The 25,748-nt window shown below is 37.9% G+C and overlaps 1 protein-coding gene and 1 long non-coding RNA gene across 3 annotated transcripts in view; one reads left to right on the forward strand and one right to left on the reverse strand.

The window, feature by feature from the left end:
* The window catches only part of LOC310897698, an 852,780-nt gene that overhangs the window by 488,011 nt on the left and 339,021 nt on the right, over nucleotides 1-25,748 (forward strand). The gene's annotated exons all lie outside the window — the stretch shown is intronic.
* HDAC2 (histone deacetylase 2) lies at nucleotides 1,377-25,639 on the reverse strand. 2 transcript variants are annotated; one of them, XM_083831576.1, is made up of 14 exons: nucleotides 25,389-25,639; nucleotides 18,586-18,698; nucleotides 18,020-18,137; nucleotides 16,960-17,034; nucleotides 16,512-16,650; nucleotides 13,355-13,496; nucleotides 9,637-9,729; nucleotides 9,430-9,538; nucleotides 7,872-8,012; nucleotides 5,978-6,086; nucleotides 3,806-3,936; nucleotides 2,755-2,910; nucleotides 1,969-2,026; nucleotides 1,377-1,754 (listed from the first exon to the last, which is right to left on the reverse strand). In XM_083831576.1, the coding sequence occupies exons 1-14, from the start codon at nucleotides 25,438-25,440 to the stop codon at nucleotides 1,724-1,726; spliced, it is 1,467 nt and encodes a 488-aa protein (XP_083687702.1). In that variant the 5' UTR covers nucleotides 25,441-25,639; the 3' UTR covers nucleotides 1,377-1,723. The 2 variants fall into 2 exon arrangements, with proteins under 2 accessions (XP_083687702.1, XP_083687703.1); XM_083831577.1 differs by lacking the exon at nucleotides 25,389-25,639 and adding an exon at nucleotides 24,684-24,802.

Below are 25,748 nucleotides of genomic sequence, written 5' to 3' on the forward strand. Positions count from 1 at the left end.
TGGATCTCTTCCCAGCTTCTTGGTACAATCCTGTGACCTTTCTACAGTCCCCCAAAATCCAACTTTTAACCTCTTTAACCTAGAGAGTTAGCAGGCATTAGATGCACGTAAGAAAGATCTGCTCCCACGTGTACAAAGCCAGGGCTGAATCAAGAAGAGGAAAATGCAAGTACTCCATAAGCCTCTTCAGGTTCAGAAAGCATCTCCAAAGTTCCAGATGCTCTAAGAAGTGTCTAGAGAGTATGTACAACCTACTGGAAGCTCAAGTAGACTAGGTTTCACAGCAACATCCCCCACCCAAACACACTCCATCCTCACAGAAAAAGTCAGCTGCAGACCACAGACCAAGGTTTTGTTTTTTTTTTTTTTTACAGCCCACAAAAGGTGCAGAGGGGCTGCCTTTAATTACTGTTGATAAAAAAAGCTGTTTCACCTAATATTACTAAGAAAAAAGTGATCTAATCCAATTCTGGGAAGGATTAGAGAGAAACTGTAAGGTTAGAAAGGCAAATTCACCATTTATCAAGCACACGATCTTAGAGCATTTGTACCTTAACTATCCTCAAAGAAAACAAAAAAGCATTCTACCACACTAGTGCTGTCAGGGTAAAGCTCTCAATCTTGCAAAAAAGAATCTACTGACAGCTATAATCTAATTCATAAAAAGTACTTTCTCTCCTTAAATACTGCACTTCAGTCCACTAATTCACACACATTTAACCTTCACTCCCAACAGGACCAGCAACTAATCCAAGAACCACTGGAAATTAAAAGCAACTCTGCAAGCTTCTGAGCTCACTGTTCTGAAATCTAGAAAACAAAGCTTACAGTGGACAGAGAGGAAAAAAAATGAATGCGTGCACTCAGGCCTCCATTTCAATTCAAGCACCAGAACCAAGTAATCAATCGACCAAAAAAGGAGAAAGCATAAACATTTTAACAGGGACAATGTTTTATGATGCTCATGACTGAAAAAAAAATCAGAATGAGTTATAAGTTTTATGAATAGCAAATGAACCAGTCTTTTGAGTAGATTCTGATAGTTGGGAAAGGTTCTTGAACAGTACAAAGCATCTGATTGTAGTTTTAAATTTCTACATTAAAATGCAAGTTCACATAACCATGTTATTCTAACATCTCTTCACTCATTTATTCATCTTGTTCAAACCTCATGTATTCATATTCTAGTACATTTGTTGGCACCCAAGGCAGGAGCCATTGAAATGCACGGAGTAAATGAAAGCAGTGCAGTTCAACTTGAATGTTCACCAGCTGTCTACTTAAACTAATAAGAGAGAAACTCCATATAAAATAAGCAGATTTACATTTACCCTTGAGTAGCTAGTGGATTTAATGATGGACAAAAGACAACAAAGTACAATTTTTTTTTAATAAAGATAAAATTACAAAAAAGGTAAAATCAGCTCAGGAAAGGCAAATTACTTTAATAGATCAGTTTAGACATTTAACATAATAACTCACATCCATTTTTAAATACTATTACATAAAGCATGGTGAAGAAAGGAATTTCTGCCTCATAATTAGAAAACTCACAATACAACTTGCCAAAAACCAGAACAAAGCCGTTTGAAAATAAATACGGTCCATGCCAAATAGTACAAAATGAAATCAGCAGTCTCTCTCAATACGAAAACTTTTCTTCTTTTAGGTATTCTCCAATTCTAGTATTATGTTCTGCAACTGATGTGAGGCTATCTTTTGTTCAAGGATTGCTGAGCTGTTCTGATTTTGCTCTGCATAAAAGCAAAAACAAACTGTTAAGTTGTGCAATTTTTTTTTTAGATTAACTATTTTAGAAATGCCATTTTGAGTTACTACTGTTACAAGTCTAAAATCTTTAGCGTTACGACGGAATGAAAATAAACAAGTAAACAAATACTTTAAAAATATTTTAAAATTTAAATTACTAAATGCTCTCAAAAGATGATATTCATCATTAGAGTTTACCCTTTGGTGTCCGTCTTTTCACCACTGCTGTCCTTGGATTTATCCTCCTCCTTAACATCTAAAAATAAAAATTATATGATTTGAAACATACAAAAAGATGCAAGAAGACTTTAAAGATTTAGAAAAAAAGAATGACAAAGTTATACTTTTTATATATATACCTGTAACTTTGGGGAAAAAAACAACTGGTTACACATTGACCTACAGTATTAAACGTATCCATCTAAGGGGATGAGCTGAGCACAGTGCCAAGCCATCCAAAATACTTCAGGATAAGTCTCTCTCAACTGGCCGTAACAATATTATGCAGTAATTAGGTCTGGATTTGCCCCTGAGCATCATAGGATTGGTTGTCTTCTAGCCTTAAGATATAGCCTTTTCCTGGAAATGTCAGAAAGCTCTTGGAATACACTGTCCCCAGAAACCTATCCAGCTTTTGTTGCAGAAAACTAGCTGGCTCACTCTACGAAAGCAAACAGAAATGAACTATTTGTCTAACATAAAGCAAGACAACCTTTTTTATCCCTGTTTTCATTAAGCTACACAACCCCCTGGCTTTAAAACTTCAAGCTTGTGTGGAAGCAACAATAATTCTTGACTGAAAGTACTATTTCTGTGCAAACAGCTGCACCCTTAAACTGATGAAATTTAAGAGATGCTTTAAATACGATTGGGAAAAAATAATTTCAACATCTATTTAACTGTTAATTGAGAATGCATCTGTCTCCTAACAGAGCTGACATTTGCAGTTCTATAATATCGGATAAAATCACAATGATACCCTACCTGCTTTTTTGTCCTCTGTCTCTTTTTTGTCTTCTTCTATCCTGGCTTTCTTTGCTCCTTTTTTATGATCTGCAACATTTCGTCGTCCACCTTCCCCTTCATCTTCAGAATCTGAAAACTCTTCGTCACAGGCTATGCGTTTATCAGATGCTCGAACTAGGATTCAAGAGTTATGAAGTTAATTAAACAAAAAAAATTGCATGAAGTCTGATTACAATAGACTAGACCTAAAAGAAGAACCAGTAAAAATATACTATAACCATTTAACACTGATGAACTAAGTTAGGGATAAAAATACCATCTTTGCATATACTCTGGGAGACAATGACTTCTGAAAGTAACTTTAGAGACATTTGGAGGATTATTTTAACACATCAAATGAATTTCAAATACTGGAAACTAAATCACAGTAGAAAAAATATGGTTTCAACAGTTCAGAAAACTGATAATGTGTCAATAAAAGAATATAGAATTACTCCGATCACTTTCTTAAAAGGTTAAATGTAGCAGGAAGCTCAGAGCTATAGCTCAAGAACAACTTGTTTTCTATATAAAGATAACAGTAATAAAATAAAAGGTAGTTCTGCAAGTGCAGAAAACTTATCCCACTCAATAAATAAAGCAACTAGACAAATTTACTTTTGAAAACACATTATCTCACTTTCCTTTCTTCATGAATAGCAAAAGTAAGAGGCTAAATCCTTCAGTTATAATTCATCCAAGACTTCTAGAGTATCTATTTTAGATTTACAATAGCTTGTTTCTTAAGATACAAAACCCTGAACGCTTTAATCACTTCTTTAGACTCCTGTAACAGGTTCATATTTGGGCACAGATGCAGTTTAAAAAGAGTAAAATAAAATAAATAAATAAATAAATAAACCGGCAAACCAACAGCAAATGTTTTTACTCTGGGGAAAAAAGTTCTCCAACTGCCAATCTTCCAGTACTGCACTACTGGACTAAGGTTTTGAACAATTAAATCTGGTTCTGAACAATTAAATCTATGACTATTTGGACTTAACCTATTATGAGTAATGACGTTTCTTACTAGAAATGCGTTTGTCTGGATCTTCTCCATCCTCATCTCCACTATCTTCATGAACAGCATCTTCAGGAATGGCCTGCATCTGTACACCAGGTGCATGAGGTAACATGCGCAAGTTTTCAAACAAGCGTTGCCTGCAAGTAAGGGACAAGGAAAGTTATTAGTAAGCAGAAGTAGCACTTCCTTGGATGTTGTATTTAATTCTGAAAATCTGCACCAATGTTAACCTGCTTTGCTTTAAATTCACTCTTTCAGAAAGCTTTCTATCCCTAACAAATCATCAGTATCCCGTTTTCTTTTCATCATTTTCTTTGAACTATTTAAACATATGTTGCAATCAACTTCAATCTTCAGTCTCTACTAGATCAGTACATGTTCCTCTGACCTGGGAGGACCCCAGTGACAGTATTACTCTGTTTAATAGGCTAGAGTATCAAGTTGGATAATAAACTAGCCTCTGAAGAAAGCTAGAGACTTAGACTTAAAAGTATGAAGACTTCCAAACTGTGTGCAGCAATGACATCAGGGTCAAAAGTGATCCATCTGGATAAGATTACTTTTTGAACATTCCAGAGAGAACAGAAAGTTGTTCTTTCCCATCTAAGCCACCTGATGTAATGGACCTCACACTCTGAAGAGCCACGTGCAGGAACAGAAAGGACAATGGACTTCTCTTGGGACTTTAAACTACCATTCCAAAGAAATCAGGTTGAGAGAAAAGAATGGCAGGTTATAAGTATCAATTTGCAACAACTATCTCAGTATCCCTTTGCACAGTTAGAAGAGAGAAATGGTAACTGGGGCTTTATGGAATCTTACAGTCTCTCTTTCTGTTCAAACCATATGACCCGGCAAAACTGAAACCCCTTAAAAAGCTAGATCTCTGGAAAAGCATATAACTAACTGAAAGATGATCCTCTAAAATGATGGGTCATTGGCCATCTTGTGGGTACTCTCACAAGGATGTAAGGTTGTCTCTTTATGAAAAAAATGCACAATCTGAGGCCTGGGATTGTTACAGAGCAAGCACATTTTTGCAGCTTACTCACACCATGAACCCTCAACAATACTCAGCGTACAGCAAGCATCCTGGCAGATGAACAGCTGGAACACTCTTACTGTAGAGAAATTTTATAGAATCAAATCAATAAAATAGAGGCATGTCTCCCCTCCCCCAAAGTACGTACCAAAAGGGTTTTAATTTTTAATGTGTGATGTATATATTTGCATTATGAACAACAGTCTATACACCAACCATTTCAAAAATTAGCGTTTGAACCGCTTTGGTGAATTCTGCAATTTGACAAACTTATACAGTTGCCAGTTTTTCATCTTTATTCATCTATTTTTACTAACCAAAAGTATTACTGTGTCTTATTAACAGTGTATTAAACACAGGAGGTGCTCTTCCTCTTAAACTCAGAGCAGGGGCAAACCATAGTAAACTAAGTACTTCAGGTTAACGAATTCTCTCTTATCAGTTGAGTACAGAATTGATTGTATGTTTGTATTACTACATCCCTTAAGTAAAATATTAGTTTACAATCAAACCTTCATTATGTGAGAAATAAACTAAATATCAGAAGTGGCAAAAGCTGAAGACACCTCCCCCTCCATAGCTTGGCAGTGAGCATTTCTCAAACCTTGTAGACTTGTTGAACCACAGTCCCTCAATTGCTTGCACATATCACTATCTTTCCATGGTTTTGGATGTCTGAGCTCACATGTGACTTTTTTATTTTTACAGCTGACAGCTACAAAGAATGACAATCAGTTCATGTTTAGACAAGGGAGCTGAGAATTTGAAATCCCAATCATCAGTGCACACCAGTTTCTTTCCTGACAGGATAAACTTTCTACAAAATTATAACAGTAAGCCAAGTAAAACAGTCATCTCTTTAGTTGCTGGAAGAAGTAAAAAAAAAAAATCCAAAGTAGGTCTCAAGTTTTCATATTTATATTCATAGAATTTCATAAGCATACATGCTGTTATAGGCACAGACTTTTAATTTAAAGTCCCTCTTCTGATGAAAGGGAAAAATGCCATTTCTGCTCAGTACTTTTTCAATGTATAATGGAGAAAGGTACATAGTTTTAAAACCTGTGTAAAAATTAAAACTTCTGGAGAAATGGGATTCATACAACCTACTTGGTAGATAAGTAATCACTACTTACTTGATCTTCTCCATATATTCTGGTGTATTCTGATTAGTCATATTTGATGGACTAATATGAAGCTTAAAGTCTGGTCCAAAATACTCAAAGTAATCATTGTATGGCAACTCTATAAACCAAAACACAAAAGATCAATTTGTGACATATTTTAAACATTTTAAATACAACAGTAGTTACATCACGATTTTAGTTAGAGAACTACCAAATCTGAAGTATTCACGTGAGCAATTATAGTTCTAAGTACTGCTCAAGCTGCTTAGTGTTTTTCCTCTAAATTACTCAATACATGAACTTAACATTTTTTGGCAAAACATGTACAAAAAAGAACGTGCAACTGTAATTACGTTAGAAAACATGCTGGGACAATGTTTAAATACATTTGATAGTATAATTAAAAATGCTACTTCTGGAGAATAAGGAAAATAACTGATAATTATTTATAGCTGTCAAGTTAGTCCAGTTTGAAAGGTATATGTGAACAAGTCAGAATATTCCTTTAGAAAAACGTGATATGCATTAATAGGTTGAACATCACAGCTAGTTCAATATCCACATTAACTTTTGTACAGCAGTTCAGAGACACCTGTCCTGTCCCTCTCCAGCCCCAACACCTTTCTGGTATTTTCACAGATAACCTGTCCCCTGACTGGAACATCTAAGTTCCCAAAATGAACTAGATGAAGACTTCATACTAGGAAATTAGTAGATTTTTGTATTAAATATGACTGTATTTTCCCAAGCAACAAGACAAAAACAGCAAAAAGCCAGAACATTTAAGAAGTAAGATACCAAAACCCACTTCTTAATGTACCCTTTGTCTTGCTTCTTCATTTATAACTATTCCAGGATAAGGGATCTTGTTAGAAAGGAGATGGGAAGATTTGCTATTGCAACCTTCAGAAATTCACTGTTCGTTCTCAGAACAGATTAAAGATGACTAAGATCCACAAAGTTTAGAGGAACATTAAAAAAAATAAGAAATCCTATGTATCTATCCATTGACGGGGACATGTGAATTTTAAAAGTTCCAAGATAAGGAAATAGCATCTCTTCAAATCCTTTTGTTGATGTAGAATATACATTGAAATACAGGATGTAAAATGTACATCTTGAAATGGGTTATCTACATATTTTCTCACTGACAGCAGCATTCCACTGAAGTCAGATGGAAACAATATGAATCCAGCAAGAGATACATGTATATCAAAAGGTTATCAGCAAAAGCTTCAGTCCAACATGAAAACTGCCAATGACCGATGCAACAAACCAGTCCAAACATTGATTTTATAGAAAAAGTTCCAAAAACATGTCCAGAAGCATATCTAGCCAGAAATGAAGGGAGCACAGGAGCTTTGGGGATCTTCCTCAGAGAAATTACTTCACTATTAAAGTCTTTATAAGTAGCCTACTATTGCTCTTTCAATTTTAAAACTTAGGAGAGCTTGCATAGCCAAAATCAAGACAAATGAAGAGCTGAAGTCAATATACTTTCGTAGTTACTTTTAAGTCAAAGACAATAAAGACGCTGCTATGTTTTACTACGTAAAATGGACACTTGCATACTCAATCATTTCTTATGAACACCATGTCTGTGGTACCCAACTTACATAGGTCTGTGCTGTCACGATCAAAACAAGAGTATATATTCAGTCACACAGATGACGAAGTGATGCAATCATTTAAAGCTTTTAAAGCATAAAAAAGCACCAAACCCTGAAGTTTATTTAGTGCACAAGCTACTCAAGTTATTGGCTAAACCTTAACAATAACTTTCTACATAGTAAATATTTCTATAACTAAGTGCAATACATCAGTTTAGAATAAACTATCTGTTCACTTAGACCTTCCCATGATTACTTCTTAATAAAACATTATTTGGGGGATTAATATTTACCATTAGGAATTTCACAATCTAAGGCAACAGCAGTTTCATACGTCCAGCATCGAGCAACGTTGCGAATAGTATATCCACCTCCTCCTAACATCAGCAACGGCAAGTTAAAAGTCTTTACAACTTCCACACATTTAGCATGACCTGTCACAAAGAAAAAAGATTTGACAACATATGCAAAATACCTATTACAGAAAAAATGTAATTTCTATGTAAAGAGTTATTTAATCAGACATATGCAGTCATACTTATTGAGAATTGAATTGATTCAAGTAAAACAGAACTGTCTCCCCCTACATTTAAGCACAACCTCACAAAACGTCAAGATCTACATGTAAGAACTGTACATAATGTATTGAACATTACCCACCCCAGTCTTCAGAGACTTTGTATGATGGTCTCCTATTGCTGCAGTTCTGAAATGCTCTTTGAATGTTTTGAATTGACATCAGTTATGAAAAGACAGTGATAAATCTAGGGACAATTTCCCAGTTAAAAGCAAAGTTGGAAGAAGAAAAGCAAATCAGTACTTGGTCCTTTCTACTTCTAAATTTGAACCTGTATTAGAGGTTGCTAAGTCTTGCTTACAGAGTGAACTGGTGCCAAGACAGTACACAGTCCAGGTAGATACAGCATACTGAAAGGCATCTGTAGGAGGCAGCAGCTCTCTTGGTTTCCAAGATATGTAAGATGAAAAAAAATCTGAGCTGTATGGGCAACTGAAGTAGCTTTGCCACCTGGTGCAAATCAAGAAAAGAACCCTGAAACACTGAAGACCCAACAGATACTGTACTGCATTTGTTGCCTACAAAACTCTAATTGCCTCATTAAGAAAATAAAAACAAAATCCAGAAAATCAATGATTCAAACAGGGTGGATTCAAAGCTTAGTGACAGTTCAACACATATTTAGCATTTTATCACTTAAATAATTAATATTAATATTTGCTTTGTTTGTTAAGTTAATGCCTCATCCCAATTTTGAGAATCATGCCTTTGGATAGAAATGTAAGTAATATTAAAAATCAATTAATTCTACAAAAGTTAATAAAAATAAATGTTACCATAAGGCTTGGTATAAAACAATATAAATGTACAACAGTATCAGTTTAACAATGCAATCAGTATTCTCATTTCAGTAACACCTATTTTATGCCTAACAAGATTTTTTTTTTTTTACATTTAGTAGTCCTACTAAGTGACCCACTAGTTTTGTTAGTTGCCTGTCACAGTAAGTATTGCAGTAGGACTACTGTTATCAGCCCGTCATTTCAGGACATTGCTTAAAAGCTACGGAAAGCCTGTGCATAGAAGAAAGAGAATCAGTTGAGTGGCTAGAAAGAACATGGAAAACCACGGTTCTTAACTTTTTTAGATGGACAGAAAGAAAGAGTCAACTTCTGTGTTTCTTTTGGCCATCTCTGTATAGTAAAGAAAGAGGCGATTAATCACAGTAATGATTTCTGACTCCAGCCTTCATCATGCAAATTTGTTGAAAAATAGTATGAAAAACATAGGTTTTTCTTAGCAAAGAAGTTACAAACACACAATTTTCTGCTTACCTTTAACAGTAAGATTAAAGCATCCCAGCCTGTCACCAGACAATGAATCTGCTCCGCACTGTAATACCACAGCACTGGGCTGATACATCTCCATTACTTTGGATATAATCTATAATCAGTATAAAACACAAAGATGTTAATTCATATTCTGAAAATAAATCCACAAAATGAAATAAGTATCCTTCCAAAAAGCTTAAAAAAACTCACTGGTTTGAATATTTGTCCATATGATTCATCATCTATACCATCCCTCATTGGAAAGTTGACAGCATAGTATTTGCCTTTTCCAGCACCAATGTCCTATAAGCAAAGATGAAAAAGGGTTTATTACAAGTATAGAAACATATAATGGTATCATGAAAAAAAGCCTATACAAGTATGTTTAACTATTTTGTTCCATTAGTCATGTCCACTGGGGGGACGGAGGAAGCAAAGTACCTTACTTGATCCCCATTCTCCCATGCAATCATTTTGGGATGTAAGAATTGTACACCAAGTTTGCAGGAAGTACACTTGATTTTTAATTCAAATACTTAAGACAAAAAGTTGAAACAAATCAATTTAACCCAGTCAAAATAGTTCAGCAAAAGCAAACAAGAAAACTGAGATGAGCAAGGTGAGGTACACGTTTTTGATGCCATATATCAGATTTAGGTTTGGCAGGATGTTTGAAATTATTCTCTGCTCCAAACATAGGATGAAGAACTGGCTGGAGCAAAAATGAGAGAGAAAAATCAGAGGCCAATTACAGGTTCCCTTCAGGAAATGGAGCCTTTTTAAACAAAAAGAAAACAAACAAACAAAAAGCAAACTTGCAGATTATTTTCAGTTCCAATTAGTTGTAAATGCAGAAACTGCAGCAGTTTATCTTACTGGCTTTCCTGGACAACAAACGCATTAAAAGAAAAGTCTTTGCAAATAGATAAATAGTGAATCAACCCCGAATCTTTCCACTTCCATTTTGACAATCAGCTTAATCCCTGAATATCTTTGCTTGCCGCACATTCCCATTTCCTCCCTTTAATCATCACCAAACAAGACAGAAACTGATCCATTTTACACAGTGCAGTTCGCTGCCACTAATCAAGGTACAACGGGGAAGACAGCAAAACCCAACATGTTTAGTTGGGTTGTAAACTATTATCAAAGAGCAACCGTGTAGAAAGAGGCCCCACGGCCTTGAAAAAACTGCAACTCCCTAATAGGGTATCCCAGCAGTACAAATACTAAATTTCTCAGCAATAAGTATTGAAATGGTCACGGACTTTTTCTTCCTGAACAAAGCCTCTTTAGCATCAAATTCAACAGTAATGAACCACCTCCAGTAACCACCATTGGGGGGTGGGTGGCCCAATGCAGCAGAATAACAGCATTTCATGGTATTGCAAACGACACTGAAGACCCCCTGATAAACACATCTCTGACTGCTTTGGAGTGTATCAGTAATCCAGAATTACATCTAGGCCTTCAGATGTCAGTGCTTCTGAGGTGACAGTAGTACCTTGCTTTCCAGATACAAAATTAATGATTAAGTCCACCTTAATCTAAAACAGAGGAAATAAGAATGTGCACATGATTTTCCATTAAACAGAGTAACTGCTCTTCAGCTAGAGCTGCACAATAGATGTTTCTTTGTAACTGATATTAGTTATACTGGATATAAACACTAAAGAAACAACATAGCATATTGGCAGTTGTCCCATTCATTAATGAATTAAATTGCACCACAGAATCCATGCCTCCATCTAGCATTACTGACCTATGACATAAAGGTACTACAAATCTTGTCTTACCTACATCTAAGACGTGGAAAGTCAAATAACTTACAACTGACACTGGAAGTTCTGCACAACACCTTCACTAAAAACAAATAAACCCAGCTAACTAGAACGTGTGAATGCAACCTCCATCAATGTATCTGATTTACAGAGATCTGCAACCAGAGAATTACCAATTCATGCATGATTTGTTTCTGCATTGAATAAGCATAAACTTATTATAAAGTTATTATAAGCATAAAGCATAAACTAATCAACAAACCAGAATTACAGAAACAAGTCTAAGTGGAGCCCACTGACAACAAAGATAAGATTTGGTTGTTAAAATTGATGCAAATAACCAGCTAAGTCAGATCAAGCTGAGCAGAAATGAAACCAGTATAATACTGGTCTCCAGAATGAACATTTACTCCTTCCACAAAATTAGTCTCCTTTAGCTCAATTAGCTTTGCATGCTCTGGAGAGGAAAAAAAAAAAAAGCTAATTTTTTTCTTCTCCTGTGAGGATGCAATCATTGCAATAAATCCTGCTGAAGTCTGTATACAGACAACGCTCATTTCAAAATACTAGCTAGCAGCATAGAACACAAAGTTACCATGCCTGAGGTACTTGTTTGTCACTGACACTGTGCTAAAAAAATCCCAATAACATTGGGATTTGTATCCCGTATGATATTATTTTATTTCAAATGTGTATCTTTTAATTCTTTGTCCTGGGTGTGGTGAGGTGAAGAATCCATAAACTCCTCTGTCAACGGGAAGTGCTGTTTCTAAAAATCCAAGATATCTAAAAGCCTTAAAAAAAAAAATCTTGCCAAATTCAGCAACAACAGCTTGTCATTATAAACATCCTGGTCTGATCTGCTTTTTGTTTGAAGCACCACTACCACCTTGTGGCCAGTCAAGTTAAATGACATGCATAAGAACACCACTTGATCTGATTACTACCTAAATCAATTTAGAAAGCAGTTTAATGAAATCTAACAACCGTAATAACATTCAGCTCCAACAACCAAACTGAAATGAACACAAAGCACCCCACTGACTTAAAGCTCAACTTTCTTTTACTGCCGTGTCCTCTGGGTATCATAAGCACACTGTGCAGCACACATTCTGGGAATATTACTATAAACACACACCTGCAACACTTGAATCAATGTGAAGATAGTAGGAAAACAGTTAACACATTCTCACAGTTCTGTTGTAGATCCACTTTTTAGAAGTTTTTAATAACTTTCCTAAAAACTACTAACTGTATGCACAAACTAATGTAAGAAAGTTGCTAGTACCTTTTTATTGACTTATCCTTGGAGTGCTGTAATAAGGAAAGGTTGAACGTAAAAGTATGAAGCTAGGAATATATTAGTCCTAACACCTGAAATACTTTCTCAAGTGGCAAACTGGCACAACTTCCTGTTCTAATGGGCTAGTTTAATGCAAGGAAAAACTAACTTACTTAAAATTAACCCTAAATGCTAGGTAAATTTGTTTTAACTCAGTTTATCAGAGGTTCTCTCCAGCAGATTAAATGATAATGCTTCATGGGCCATTGTTCCCTACATCAAGCTAGCCATAACGCTTAGTAAATAATCATCTGTGGAGCATGCTACACTTCTTCAGCAGTGAGCATTGTGAAAACTCAAAACATACTTTATAACATAAGAAACATTTCAAAAAAATCAACCAACTATATTAATAGGCAAATAAAACAGTGAATTCCGCATTACGAGTGAAGCTTTGTGACTATTAAAGCTCCAGCATGAAGGTGTTCTAGGATTTGAAATAAGATTTTAAAACTTGTGGTCTCTAAACCACCCCTTTCCACTATATGTGAAGAACTGAAATGCAGAGACTGTAATTACAAATATAGCACATTGTCTGTCCAGGCAATTTATCTAAAAGTCAAGGGGTTGATTAAGCTAATATAGAAGCAAGTAATTTACTTCCCAGTAACTCCCTCCTTCCCCCCCCCCCACCCCCCCAGGTTCTTCAACAAACCTATCGTTCCAGACTAATGTATTTTCTGAAAATATACTAGTATATATTATTACTGAACATCATTACTGTAACCTAGTACTAAAACAGTATCTACAAGGAAGTGGATAAGAGGGAATTTATCACCTAATGAAATTTCAGGTTCAACCTTACCCTAAGGTCCCCTGTGCCCGGAAAATATTCACCATACTTATGGAATGATACTGTCATGACACGATCTGTGGTATAAAATGCTTCTTCAACACCATCACCATGATGGATATCAATATCAATATACAACACTCTTTGGTGATACCTAGAAAGAAAATTATGCATGAGAAATCACCATTATCCATTACGTTTGTAATATACTGATACCTAAATGAGGAAAAACATAACCAAAAGAAAAAACAATCCAAAGAACACTCACATCCCAGATTATTAATTTTGATTATTTTGGTTGAAGTTACCATAACCACTCAGAATTATCAGTACCGTTTGGATAATGGTGAAAATACATTTATCTTAATCAAAACCAAGTACCAATTAAGTACCAATCATACCAATTAAGTATGTAACGTATTCAATGTTCATCTGAGTTGTCCTACTCAGTATTAGTTACACTTTGTATTCCTGTTCACACCACTTTCTGTTGTTCAGGTATGTTAAACACCACGTGAAAGGGACAAATTCATCTGCTTTCTCAATGATTGCAAACATATTCTGCACTAAAACACCTTATGTTAGATGTTTCTCCAGAATTTTCCAAGAAGCATAGTACTATGAGCAGGCATAATCCACATCCGATAAGCCCACAAAAAATTTTATTTTAATACCTATTTTCCATCAACTTGCCTTCTTCATCTCTGCAACTTGTAAAGATAGTTATGTTCTCTCTACTAGTTTCATAAACGACTTAGATGCAGGACTCAAAGGTATACTAAGTAAACTTGCTGACAATACTGAACTGGGAGGAGCCACTGACTCCTTTCAGGATAGAGAAGCCTCACAGAGAGATCTTGACAAATTAGAAGGCTGGACAGTCACCAACACTATGAAGTTTAATAAGAGCAAGCACCAGATTCTGCACCAGGGACATGAGAACCCCTGGCTATATGTTCAGTACAGTGGATAAGAAGTTAGACAGCAGCCCCACAGAAGGGTATCCGCAGATTCTGGTCAATGGCAAGTTGAGTATGAGTCAACAGTGTGCCCTTCCCTTGCAGCCAAAATGGCAAACTATATCTTGGGGTGCATCAAGCAGAGCACTGCTAGCCAGTTAAGGGAAGAGATTGTCCCGCTCTGCTCTGCTGTGGCTTCAACTCAAGTACTGTGTGCAGTTTTGGGTATCACAGTATAAGTAGGACGTAACTATAAGAGACTGTCCAAGGGAGTGCTACAGAGATGGTAAAGGGTCTCGAACAGAAGATTATGAGGAAAAACTGAGGCCCCTTGGTTTGGTTATCCCAGAGAAGAGGAGACTGAGGGGAAGCCTCATGGCGGCCTGCAGCTTCCTCATGAAGGGAGCAGAAGGGCAGGCGCTGAGCTCTGCTCTCTGGGGAAAGCAACAGGACCCGAGGGAACAGCATGGAGCTGGGACAGGGGAGGGTCAGGCTGGGGGTTAGGGAAAGGTTCTGCACCAAGAGGCTCCCCTGGACAGTGGTTACAGCCCTGGGCCTGATGGAGTTCAAGAAGTGTTTGGACAAGACTCTCAGACACATGGTCTGATTTTTGGGTGGTCCTGTGTGAAGGACAGTTGGACTCGGTGATCCTTGTAGGTCCCTTCCAACTTGGGATATTCTATGTTCTTATTTCCAATTGTACTGCACTTACTATTAGCATTAAATTATGTTACTCCTTAACATTTCCTTATATACAAGTTTCAGATCATTTTATTTGAGAGGGATAAAGAAACCAGTTGTTTGAAGCCCAAGAGCTTTCGAAACAACAGTAAACATCCCTTAAATACCATGCTGTTCAGTAAAGCACAAAGTGTCAGCATCAGAAGACACATTTTCATCATGCTTTGCGTAATGCTATAGACTGAGTCTGAGCAGCCATAATTTCAGGCATTCTAAGATTTTTCTCTTAATAAGATGTCAGAAAAGATTTCAAAAAAAGCTTCTTCCCATGGCCACGTAACCCACATCTACTTGAAAGTTTCCTTCCTTCACATATATGTTAAGGTAAAAAAAACAAGAGTGGAACACAAAATTATACTGATTTTGTTAGACTGTAGGGACGTACCTGAATATACGCAGATTAAAAGGAATGTTGTAGTAAGTTAATATTTTTTTTGTGTGTGTGCCTTTAACAATTTCTTCCGTGTTTGGAATCACTTCCAGGTTACAGATATTTCCCCCCACCCCCTCACCAGCAGACTCAGATGCTCCATTCCCAAGCAGTCAGATGCCCAGAGTATATTTTGTTAAAAAAATAAATAAAATTTATGTTATCAGAAGGGATATAGTCCCATTAAACAGTACAATAATATTAATGACTTGAAATTTTAGTGATGCACTACTGCTTGAAGGTAATTTTATGATAGCTTTTTCATTACTCCTCTCACCATTTTTTATTTTGCAGCCACAGCAGCACAGCTGTTATTTCATTGTTTCGTTAATAGCCACATTAACTCATGTAACAACCCAAGGAAGCTCAGCGTATGATCTTCCTTGAATATTTTTGTTTGGTTTAGTAAAAATGGCTTGTAACATAAGAAACAAACAGACATTGAAAAATCAAATAGGTATACAATTACAAGCACTACATGTGACATTTAAGTGCATAATGACTACCCTAAAGGGTCAGGCCAGTAATCATCTGGCCCAATATCCCCATGAGTAGAAACAGAAGGTAACTTTTAGAGACTAAGCAAGCCTATCCTTTTTCTGAGATCTGCTACCCTAGTACTTCCTTGCCATCTACAATTACAGCATATGGTGTTTTAGAGAATGGACTGCTTCTTGGTTCTTTAACTTTCATTTACAGAACTCTTGTCCACAATTATGTCTACTTTTTCTTTTTAATCTGTTGTTGTTGTCTCATTCCTGTACTAGCAAGATCTAGAAGTTCACTATCTTCTGTGTAAAGTACTTCTAAGTATATGTTTCAAAACTATCTCCAAATAGCTATCTTTTCAGCTTGCTGTATTTTAGTTTAGGCTTCTCACTGGAGCCAAAATGGACAGAGTTTGGAGTTTTCTCGATTGACATTGTACAAGTTCACCATAGGCTATGAAAAATAATGATATCACAACCCACATCTTCAAACATTTAAATACTCAAATTTGACACTATAATTTTATCTTTATTCCTCATCATAAACTTACTTCAGTAACTCAAGGATGGCAAGCACGATATCATTAACATAACAGAAACCAGATGCCTCTGACTTCTTAGCATGGTGAAGACCTCCAGCCCAGTTAACAGCCATGTCTGTCTGTTGTCTGTTCAATTTTACCGCCCCAGCTGTAAAAAGACACACAAAATTGAAAGGAAATGCAGTCAGAAACATCTGAAAGCCTTTAAATCTGTTACAGGAAATGGTTTCTTTTTTTTTTTTAATATGATTAAATCTCACAGTTAATCATAGATCTAATCATTTACCAATACTGAGATACAGATTGTCAAATATCAGACAGAACAACTATTGATCTGCATGTTTCTATATAAAACAAACTCGTATCTGCTCCAGGTTTTAATATACTATCAAAGTTTTAAGTTGCTGACATAAACGTAGTAAAGCTACAAAACATCTGGCAAACAACCCATACTTACCAACAGAGCCTCCAGTTGATAGCTGACAAAACTCAAACAGGCCATCAAACACAGGACAATCTTCTCCAACGTTAACTGTGTAAGAAATGCATTACTTTTCAAAAACATCATTCCGACAGTATTGCTACAAGCATGGATGATGTATACAGATGCATAACACATTTTGCATTTCAACGACCATTTCTTTTTTTGATAGGTTAAATTTTAAACATTGAAACACACACACAGCTTGCCCACACTTTTAATAATCAAACTCAGTTGGTAAGGTCTTTATCATCTAAGATGACTCCACACTGTTCTGTTTAAATTCAGTTATTTTGTTTCCACAGGAAGCTTTTTTTTTTTTTAATGAAGAATTAACAAGAAATTAGACCGTTTTTTATGTTTTGGAAGACATGCTGATTAACATCATATTAAGAAAAGTACAACTGCTTGGAAAAATAATATGCTGAGAAAGAGGCACTGCAAAAAGGTAAGGATATTTCATTTTTAAATTGATAGTGTCATACTGCATTTCTAATAGTACTTTGAGCTTATTTCTAAAATCCAAGCAAAAAATTAATGGAAAAGGTGAGAATTGAATAAAATCCAATTTTTACCACCTCTAACAGGAATGAGTCAACTTTATTTCTTTACCTGAGAACATTTTCACATTTATTTTTACTTCCCTGTTCCCCTATAAGCTACTCTTCTTTAGAAAGATTTTACATTAGAATGTATTTAAGGCATTTTTGCAAACAGCCAATGACTAAAGTTTAACATGGTGCGCTAAGCCTACAGAAAGTATTATTCTGTATCCAGCATACACTCTGAACAGGGGCATGTGTAAATTCTTTCATAAGAATAAAGAACATTTTTGTGAGTATAGCTGCTTTTAAATAGAAAATCCCCCAAACTAGTGTAGCTAAAGAAAGGCATATTACTCTTACAGCATTTCTCCAACCCACCTACATCATTAGGCTACTGTTTCTACCTTTGTACCAGTGAATATTTAGCTTTAAATAACATTAACCACCAAAGCACATACACAAATGCACATTTAGCCTAATATGACACTTACATCTCTGCATCTGCTTGCTGTACTCAGACATATTGTCAGGCCTTATTGATCGGAGAAATTTGATGTATTCATCACTATGGTACTTGGTCATTTCCTCAGCAGTTGCTTTGTGGGGTCGCTGATAACAGAACAAGTTATTAAAATAACTGTTTTTGCAGCAGTACCCTGATTAACAACTGACTATAACAGACAACCCAAAAGAAATCAAGTCTACTCTGACGGGGGAAATAGTGAAACTGCCAGTAGTACTGTTTTGCATAATGCAAGGATTACTAGAGTCTGCTAAATTCCTTGTTTGGTTACTCTAACCCCACCCCCCAATCATAAAAATAAAAAGTTTCATAAAAGTTTCTACTGAAGCTGTATCTCACTTCTTCCAGAGATGGACAGCAATATGCAGTCGACACCAGTTATAAAACAGTGCTTCATTTTTAAGCAAGACAGCTCTATATACACTATTATTTTCTATTTCCACTTCCACTTCTCTCCATTTATTTTTGTGAGAGTACTTAAAGCCTTTATAAAAAAATGAAAATGTTTCAGTATAATGCTTTGCTTATACTCACGTAAATTTCCATTTTTCTGTACAAGCCATAATTTAGCAGCAAGTTGTGGGTCATTCGGATCCTATGAGGCTTCATTGGATGTCCTTGTCCATAGTAATAGTTTCCAATATCACCTGTCAATATCACACAAATGAATTTGTATTACAAAACAACTGTTCATTGCTACCTAAAAGAATCATCCCCAGAAGATAAATGATGATTCCAGAAAGAGATGATAAAGGGAACACTATTTCAAACAGTCCTTGAGCAAAACTAATAGCCCATAAAAGGCTATTTGCGGGAAGCAGATGGCCAAAAAAAGGCCAAAACTAAGACCTTTACTAAAAGCAGACAGCAGTGGGAGAGTGAAGATGCATCCAAGAGGTTTCAATATCAAGAGCGAAGAAACTAGTGGGATGGAGCTGGAGAATGGGAGACAGAACTAGAATGAAGAGGGGAGCAAAAACTACTGATGACAGTGACATTATACCGCAACAAGAGGCTGTGGTAAAACCTACTATTTTGCAAGAACTGATTTTAAGAAGATACCATCCTCAGCCTGCCCTGAATTGCTACTCCTAACAGTTACATTCCAGCAGTTAGCTTCAAATCCACTCCTGTAACCACATACGTAAGCATTGCTGAGCCACCTGCTGCTAGGGATCCAGAGTAGTTTTACAGAGTCTTGTAATCCAAATGAACCCAACTCTGTCAAATTGGAGAGTGACTAGACACATGATCATCATAATAAATTTAACACATTTCCAAGAAAAGAAGAATGGCTACTTTCACTGGCTAGTAAGTTCTCCCCTTGCTTGTGTATAGTAAGAACACACCTGCCTCTCCTTTAAATACTAACATTCCCAAGACACAAACAATTTTAAATAGAACCAGTACTCCACACGTTTCTAGAAACATGGACAAGCCTGAAAGGTATACTTAGTTGTCAAGGGCTTTCAGCTTGCCAATTCCATAACAGCTGTTTGCAATACATCTTCTATTTTGAGGAAATTTCCTGGTAAGATTAGTGGCTTTACCTTCTTGATTAAAAAAAAAACAAAACACTTTTCTTGTCAGTTACCAAGACCTGCTGATACAGCAACCCTGCACTTTCATCACATGCAGGTCTAGAGCAGAAGGTTAAAACAGAGGATACTCCGACCTCCCACATTGCAAAAACATCACCTAACATTTTATAAAATTCCATATAACAGCATATATAACATATTTGGGGTTCAGGAAAGAACTTCCACAACTCTTTGAAACTAATGATGGTAAGATGGAAACTGACTGTTTACCAGCCCTACCTTTTTTTATGAAGTTACCATTAAGTCCCAGGTTCACGAAGCTTTAAGCTAGTAAAAGCTTAAAATTTTGAAAAATTTAAGATGAGTAATGCCATAATAATGGCTTTAAATAACATGAAACTTTTGAAGAAACTTCATTCCAAAACACATTTGTGGCAAAGAATGTACGTTGCACCTTTTTATTTTTTTAAACAGGTCATTTCAGTTTCAATTACACACCATGTATAGTCATTATCATTGACATTTTACTCAAAATGTTAATGGATAATTAGAAATGATTTCCTATCTTCTGGAAAAGGTGAGACTTTCCCTTACATAAAAGAAGGCACTCTTACCCATTTCCCAAGTATATCTGGGACACATCCTTTGGTAAGAGCATCAATTATACATTCAAAATTAAACCACACCACACGGTGCAGAAAGCATTCTTAAAAACCAACAACAAAACAATCAGTCATCAATAAATTAAACATAACTCTTTTTAAACGAGGAAGACAAACTTTTAAAAGTATTGGCAATTTGGCAAATTTAATGGGAGCTTATCTGATAAAAGAGAAGATCTGTTGGTGAGTAGCTGGAAGAAGCATATCAATCCTTTCACATTAGAGGTCAGCTATAAAGATTAACAATAGATATTAATATAATACACTTCAGCAACCAGCAATACCATTTGCATCTTTTCAGTTATTAGCATTACCAGCAAAGGAGGGTTTGGGCATTAGCCTCTTGAAAGAAAAATAATCAAATGTATGGACAAAAAGCCCATTGAGTTTCAAGGGGCTGTTATGACATACATGTTCTCAGGGGTGGGTTGGGGTAAGGAATAGGTCTCCTCTTTCTGCATTGCCGCCTTGATTTGCAGCCTATATCACCAGAGTCTTGGAGACACCATCCTGTGGAAGGCAAAGGTCTGCTCGGAAGTTTCTCCTTCAATCCATTAAGGAGAAGGTGCCCGTCCTGAAACTTCTTCATCCACTGATCCTGAAACCTGTGCATCTCTTCTTCATATGCTTAACATCAACCACAGACTTACTGGAGTGCTTTGGGAAGAAAAGCAAGGGGTACCAAGATCCACTGTGTGTGGGGCAGGGCAATACCCCCCACTGATGGAACTAGAAAGCTCTGCACTTCGTACCAGACTAATTCTGGTGAGAGTATGCATATATATATATATATATATTTATATGAGAGAAGTGAATACAGCAGAGCCAAGTATGCAAGACTACTATTGCGGATAGCACAAGAGTACTTGATGCCAAAGTTGTCAATACAAGGGTAAAAATACAGAAGTGTTATGAGCATACTCATAACACATATCACTCACCAGTGAGGATGTACACGGTAAGTGCAAAAAAAAAAACACAACATGAGTGAAACAGGAAGCAGAGGGGAAAAAATGCAAAGTAGCACACGCAGAAAGTCGACACATCTATTAATCCTCCACAACAAGGTTTCAAAGACTCCAATTGACTGTTGTATACCAGTAAAAACATCAGCTACTGAGAAGTAACGATATAATTTCTGAAACGTTGAGTCTTCTGGAAGGAGACAAATCAAGTGCCAATACAATGCTAGCACCAACTTATTGTTCACTATGTGATGCAAACTGTGATACCAACAGATGACCAGAAGACCTAACTGAAAATTAACTTTTTATGCAAGCCGTCACACCTTGGGTTCAAATATGCTAACAATACACTAATAACTCATCAATTCAGAGAAGCTACACCACTAAATTCTGAGTAGAGCTATCAAATTAAAACAAATCCACGATTCTTTCGTTGAACGTTAAGTGTTGGACCCTCATATCTCTACCAGAGAGCTCAGCAAGGTCTGTAGATGTTCAGTATTCTATAGCAGAAAAATACAAGATGCTACATGCCCTAAAGGAACTTCAGTTACATTTGACAGACTAACAACAAAGTAAGGAAAGCAGCTATGTCCCCAGAAACGCATGTGAGACTGTCTCCTCTTAGTAAGATTTATAGAGAAGTGACACCTTTAAATTAACTGATTACAAAACAGTCTTAACAGCCTGAAGGAGGATGGGAGATATGACATTTACGTACCATTTCATTTTGTAACTTTGGTTACTAAGATAATTTGTTATGTACACCAATCGTAACTGCTCATTTTAAATACAGTTACCATGAAATCACAAGGTATTTCAGAACCATTTTAAGGACAGAAACCCAACCACTACTACACTTTGTGGAAATAACATGAAAAAATCTTAACAGAGGTATTAGTTATATTTGGGTTGAACTCTACAGTATGAAGGGGTGAAACGATAAAGATGAATCTAGAAAGTAATCATTGGTGCCTGATCAATCCAACAAAAAGCTATTTAAATAGACCTAAAACTACTACATTAGCATACAAGGACTTGAAGGTTTTTTTGTTCTGTTTTTTAAAATTAAGCAGGTAAAGTTCTGACTTTTGAGCCCTGAGCAGAAGTTGGGTACCACTGCAGTTTTAGAAACCACAGTGCAAATCATCAGCAAATTTCAGTGAAATACTCTTCGGTTAGGGTTTACATCTGCAGATAAACAGCTTAAACACAAAGTACTAATGTACTTAAATGCTGTCTGAATATACTAGCCTACTGTGCTATTAATACAGGTTTAGTCTCATCTTTATGGGTGGAACCAACCAGATTCTAATGCAGATCTCTGAAATTTTTCACAAAGGTTGAGCCTTTTGAACACCCACATTGAATTATGCAAGACAAGTAATCTAAACAATACTGCTAGTGCAGTGGCACTGAACAAACCCACTTATTAACTGTAACTGAGCTAGCTGCTGTAATTCCACAGAACTGTGCTCTGCTGTACGGGACACAGAGTTGGAAAGACCATCCCAGGTCCTGCCTGTTGCTGTGGGCAATGGTACGCCACCTACCTGTTTTGAAACTGACCACTGAACCATCTGAGCCACACGCTTCAAGACCATGGCAATGACTTGAAGACACATGTAAAGAAAGGACTACAATATCCTTCCGTATCTAGGACGGTTCTTGGTGATGTGAGCAACAGACTTCGCTACGTTATGATGACAAATATTAAGGTGCCTAGAAACATTTGCTCAAAATATTTTAGACAAGAGAACTAAAATACCTTAGTTTGCACATTTTCCCATGATATACTGCATCAAATTTAATGAAATTCCTGACAAGCATGATCATGAACAACATAAACTCTGCGAACAGGATGTAGCTGTTACAAACAAGCTATAGAAAATGAAATCGAACTCCTTCTTCCACAAGCTTACTGGTTGCAGGTACAGACTGTAGGCTGTTAAAACTGTTAATTAACAACAAATGTTAACAGCAACACACTCATCAAGACTTGCTGAGTGACAGGCTAATTTGAAAAAGCAACTCTAAATGACATACTGAGTTACCACAAAAATCACGTAGAAATTTATTGCATCTTAAAAAAATACGCACATATGCTTCTAGTACTCTTCAACACTTTTTGTTGTTTATTTTTAAAGAAAAAAATGAAAGGCTGTGTGGAAGGACAATTATGATAAAAAAATGGTCGTTTACTTCTGTGAGGACATCCTTAGAGATATTTTGCTACCTCAGTTGTGCACTTGCAGTACTTGTACTTTTTGGGTTTGGGTTATTTAAGACTTTGAACACCCCCCCCACTTTGATTCAAGGCTTTGCTGGTTCAACATGTTACAAAATACTAAGAATTACCAGATGAACCACAAATTAGCATTGGAAATATTTACAGCAGATATTAACTCTAGAAGCTCTGCTAACAACTGAACTTCCAAAAGAAGTTTAAAACAACTGTTGGCTTTAGAAATAAATAAATAAATAAAAATAAGAGGACACCAAAAACGTTGCAATGCTGTTCATTTGTTACAGAGAAAATCATTTTATAATGACTTTTACAACAGATACTCCTCCTTTCTCTACATTATTTTTAATTGCACATGTTGTAGTCTAGATATTTAAGCCAGATATTAGCTACAACTGCTTGTAAGTCACCATTACACTGCCACCTCAAAATTTCTCTTCCCTACTTTCTTCTACCTCTTTCCTAGCTGTTTTAGGGATCTTGACACTAGTACCAAGAATCAAGATCCAGGAATAACAGCAAAACTACAGATATCTATGCCTAGTAAAGTATAAGCACCTGACAAAAAAAATAATGCTTAATAAAAAAAAACATGCAAACATTTGCAAACAGAAAGGTTTGCATCTATTGCTACAGCCTTCCTTTCTACAAGGCAAGAACTGATTCCTCTTGCCTGGTAGTAAGATCCCAGCCTCACCAAAATTATCCCTAACAGGGGCCTCCTTTCCCCTTTAGGCTGAACAAAGAACCAGAGCCAGCAACAAAGAGAAGGGGGCGGCAACCACCACTCTGCCTCCTTTAGTGTGGTGAAAGACCAAGACAGGCCCCACAAGATCTGCCATTTCTAAAGAATGGCGGATTTGCTGCAGCAGCAGGCACCTTTGATAGCTTAGTGGGTTTAGTTCATTCCTCTTCGTCTCCAAAACGGTGAAACCAACAAAACGTGGAGGCAAAACAGCCTCAGTCTCTGTTCCCTCAGTACGAGGGCACCAACCTCATCCACCAACTTAAAGAATCGTTACAACTGGAGGCAATTTTAAAGATCTGATCTGCAAGCGAACTGACCACCGAGTTTACCTTCTGGGTAGGAAAAAAAAAAAAACAAGAAGGAAAAAGAAACGCAAAGTCAACAGAACAAAACGAAAAGTTCTCCCTGCCGCGGCCAGCACCACCACCAAGTTGCTGCACACATCCGAAGCCAAGTACGAGCTTTACGCACTTCTCCCCTGCCACCGACGGTGCAACCCCCCAGTCTCTGCGGCTCCCCCCAGAAGGAAGCGAGCACCCCGGGAGGGGCTGCGAGCACCTGGGGCCCGCAGCTACCAGCCCGCAGCCGCAGCGCTGCGCTCCGCCGGCAGGGAGCCCCTCGCCCCCCCCACAGCCCCCAGCTCTCCGTGCGAGCCAGGGGAAGGCCTGGGCCGCAGGAGCCACCAGGTGCCGACCCTACGCATGGCCTCGGCTCTTTTCTTTTTTCTTTCTCACCCCCCCCCCCTTTTTTTTTTTTGCGGGGGAGGAGCCAGACGCGGCAGCGACTCCACCGCCCTCACGGTTAGCGGATGAAGGGGAGTGTCCCAACTTTTCTCTCTCCCCCCCCCCCCCCGCCTTTTTTTTTTTTCCCCCTTCTCATTTTGGGAGGGGGGGCGGCGGGGTATAACAATAAACACCGCGCTCACCTCCGGTAGCCCGGCGGCCTCCCGGCTCCCACCCCGCTTCCCCCCTTCCCTTCCCCTCAGCGATCCCCGGGGCTCGGCCGGGCCGACGGCTGCAGGTGGACGGGACCTCGGGACCTCGGCCCCTCGGAGGGCTACGGTGGGGCAGGGGGCGCCCGTAATGGCGGGGGACGGCGCCCGGCGCGGCGGCTAACGGCGGCTAACGGCGGCTAACGGAGCTGCCCCGCTCCCTCCCCGCAGGCCCCCTCGCTCACCGTCGTAGTAGTAGCAGACTTTCTTCTTGCCGCCGCCCTGACTGTACGCCATAGGGCCGCCGCGCCGGGGCCCAGCCGGGGCAGGGGGAGGGAGCGGGAGGCCGAGGCGAACGCCGAGCCGGCACCGAGGGAGGGAGGAGGGAGAGGGAGGAGGAGGAGGAGGAGGGAGGGGGCGGGAGAGCGGGAACTCGCGACGCCGGGCTGCGGGCGGACCCCACCATCGGCAGCGCGGGGGGGGTGAGCGGGCCGCGCCCACTCCGCTGCTGCCGGGGGAGGAGGCGGAGAGGAGAAGGCGGAGAGGGGGCGGAAGAGCGAGCGGCGGCGCTCGCCTGCTTCCCACCGCCTTTGTCACTGTTTTTC

The sequence above is a fragment of the Anser anser genome (genome assembly GCF_964211835.1).
Source record: "Anser anser genome assembly, chromosome: 3".
In the NCBI taxonomy this organism is placed as follows: Eukaryota; Metazoa; Chordata; class Aves; order Anseriformes; family Anatidae; genus Anser; species Anser anser.

Coding starts and splice junctions, on each gene's coding strand:
- HDAC2 (XM_083831576.1), bottom strand. CDS start 25,440: ATGGCGTACAGTCAGGGCGGCGGCAAGAAGAAAGTCTGCTACTACTAC. Junction 18,699..25,388: donor AGTCTGCTACTACTACGACG/GTGAGCGAGGGG, acceptor TGATATTGACAG/GTGATATTGGAAACTATTAC. Junction 8,013..9,429: donor CTTTAATCTTACTGTTAAAG/GTAAGCAGAAAA, acceptor TCTTTGTGACAG/GTCATGCTAAATGTGTGGAA.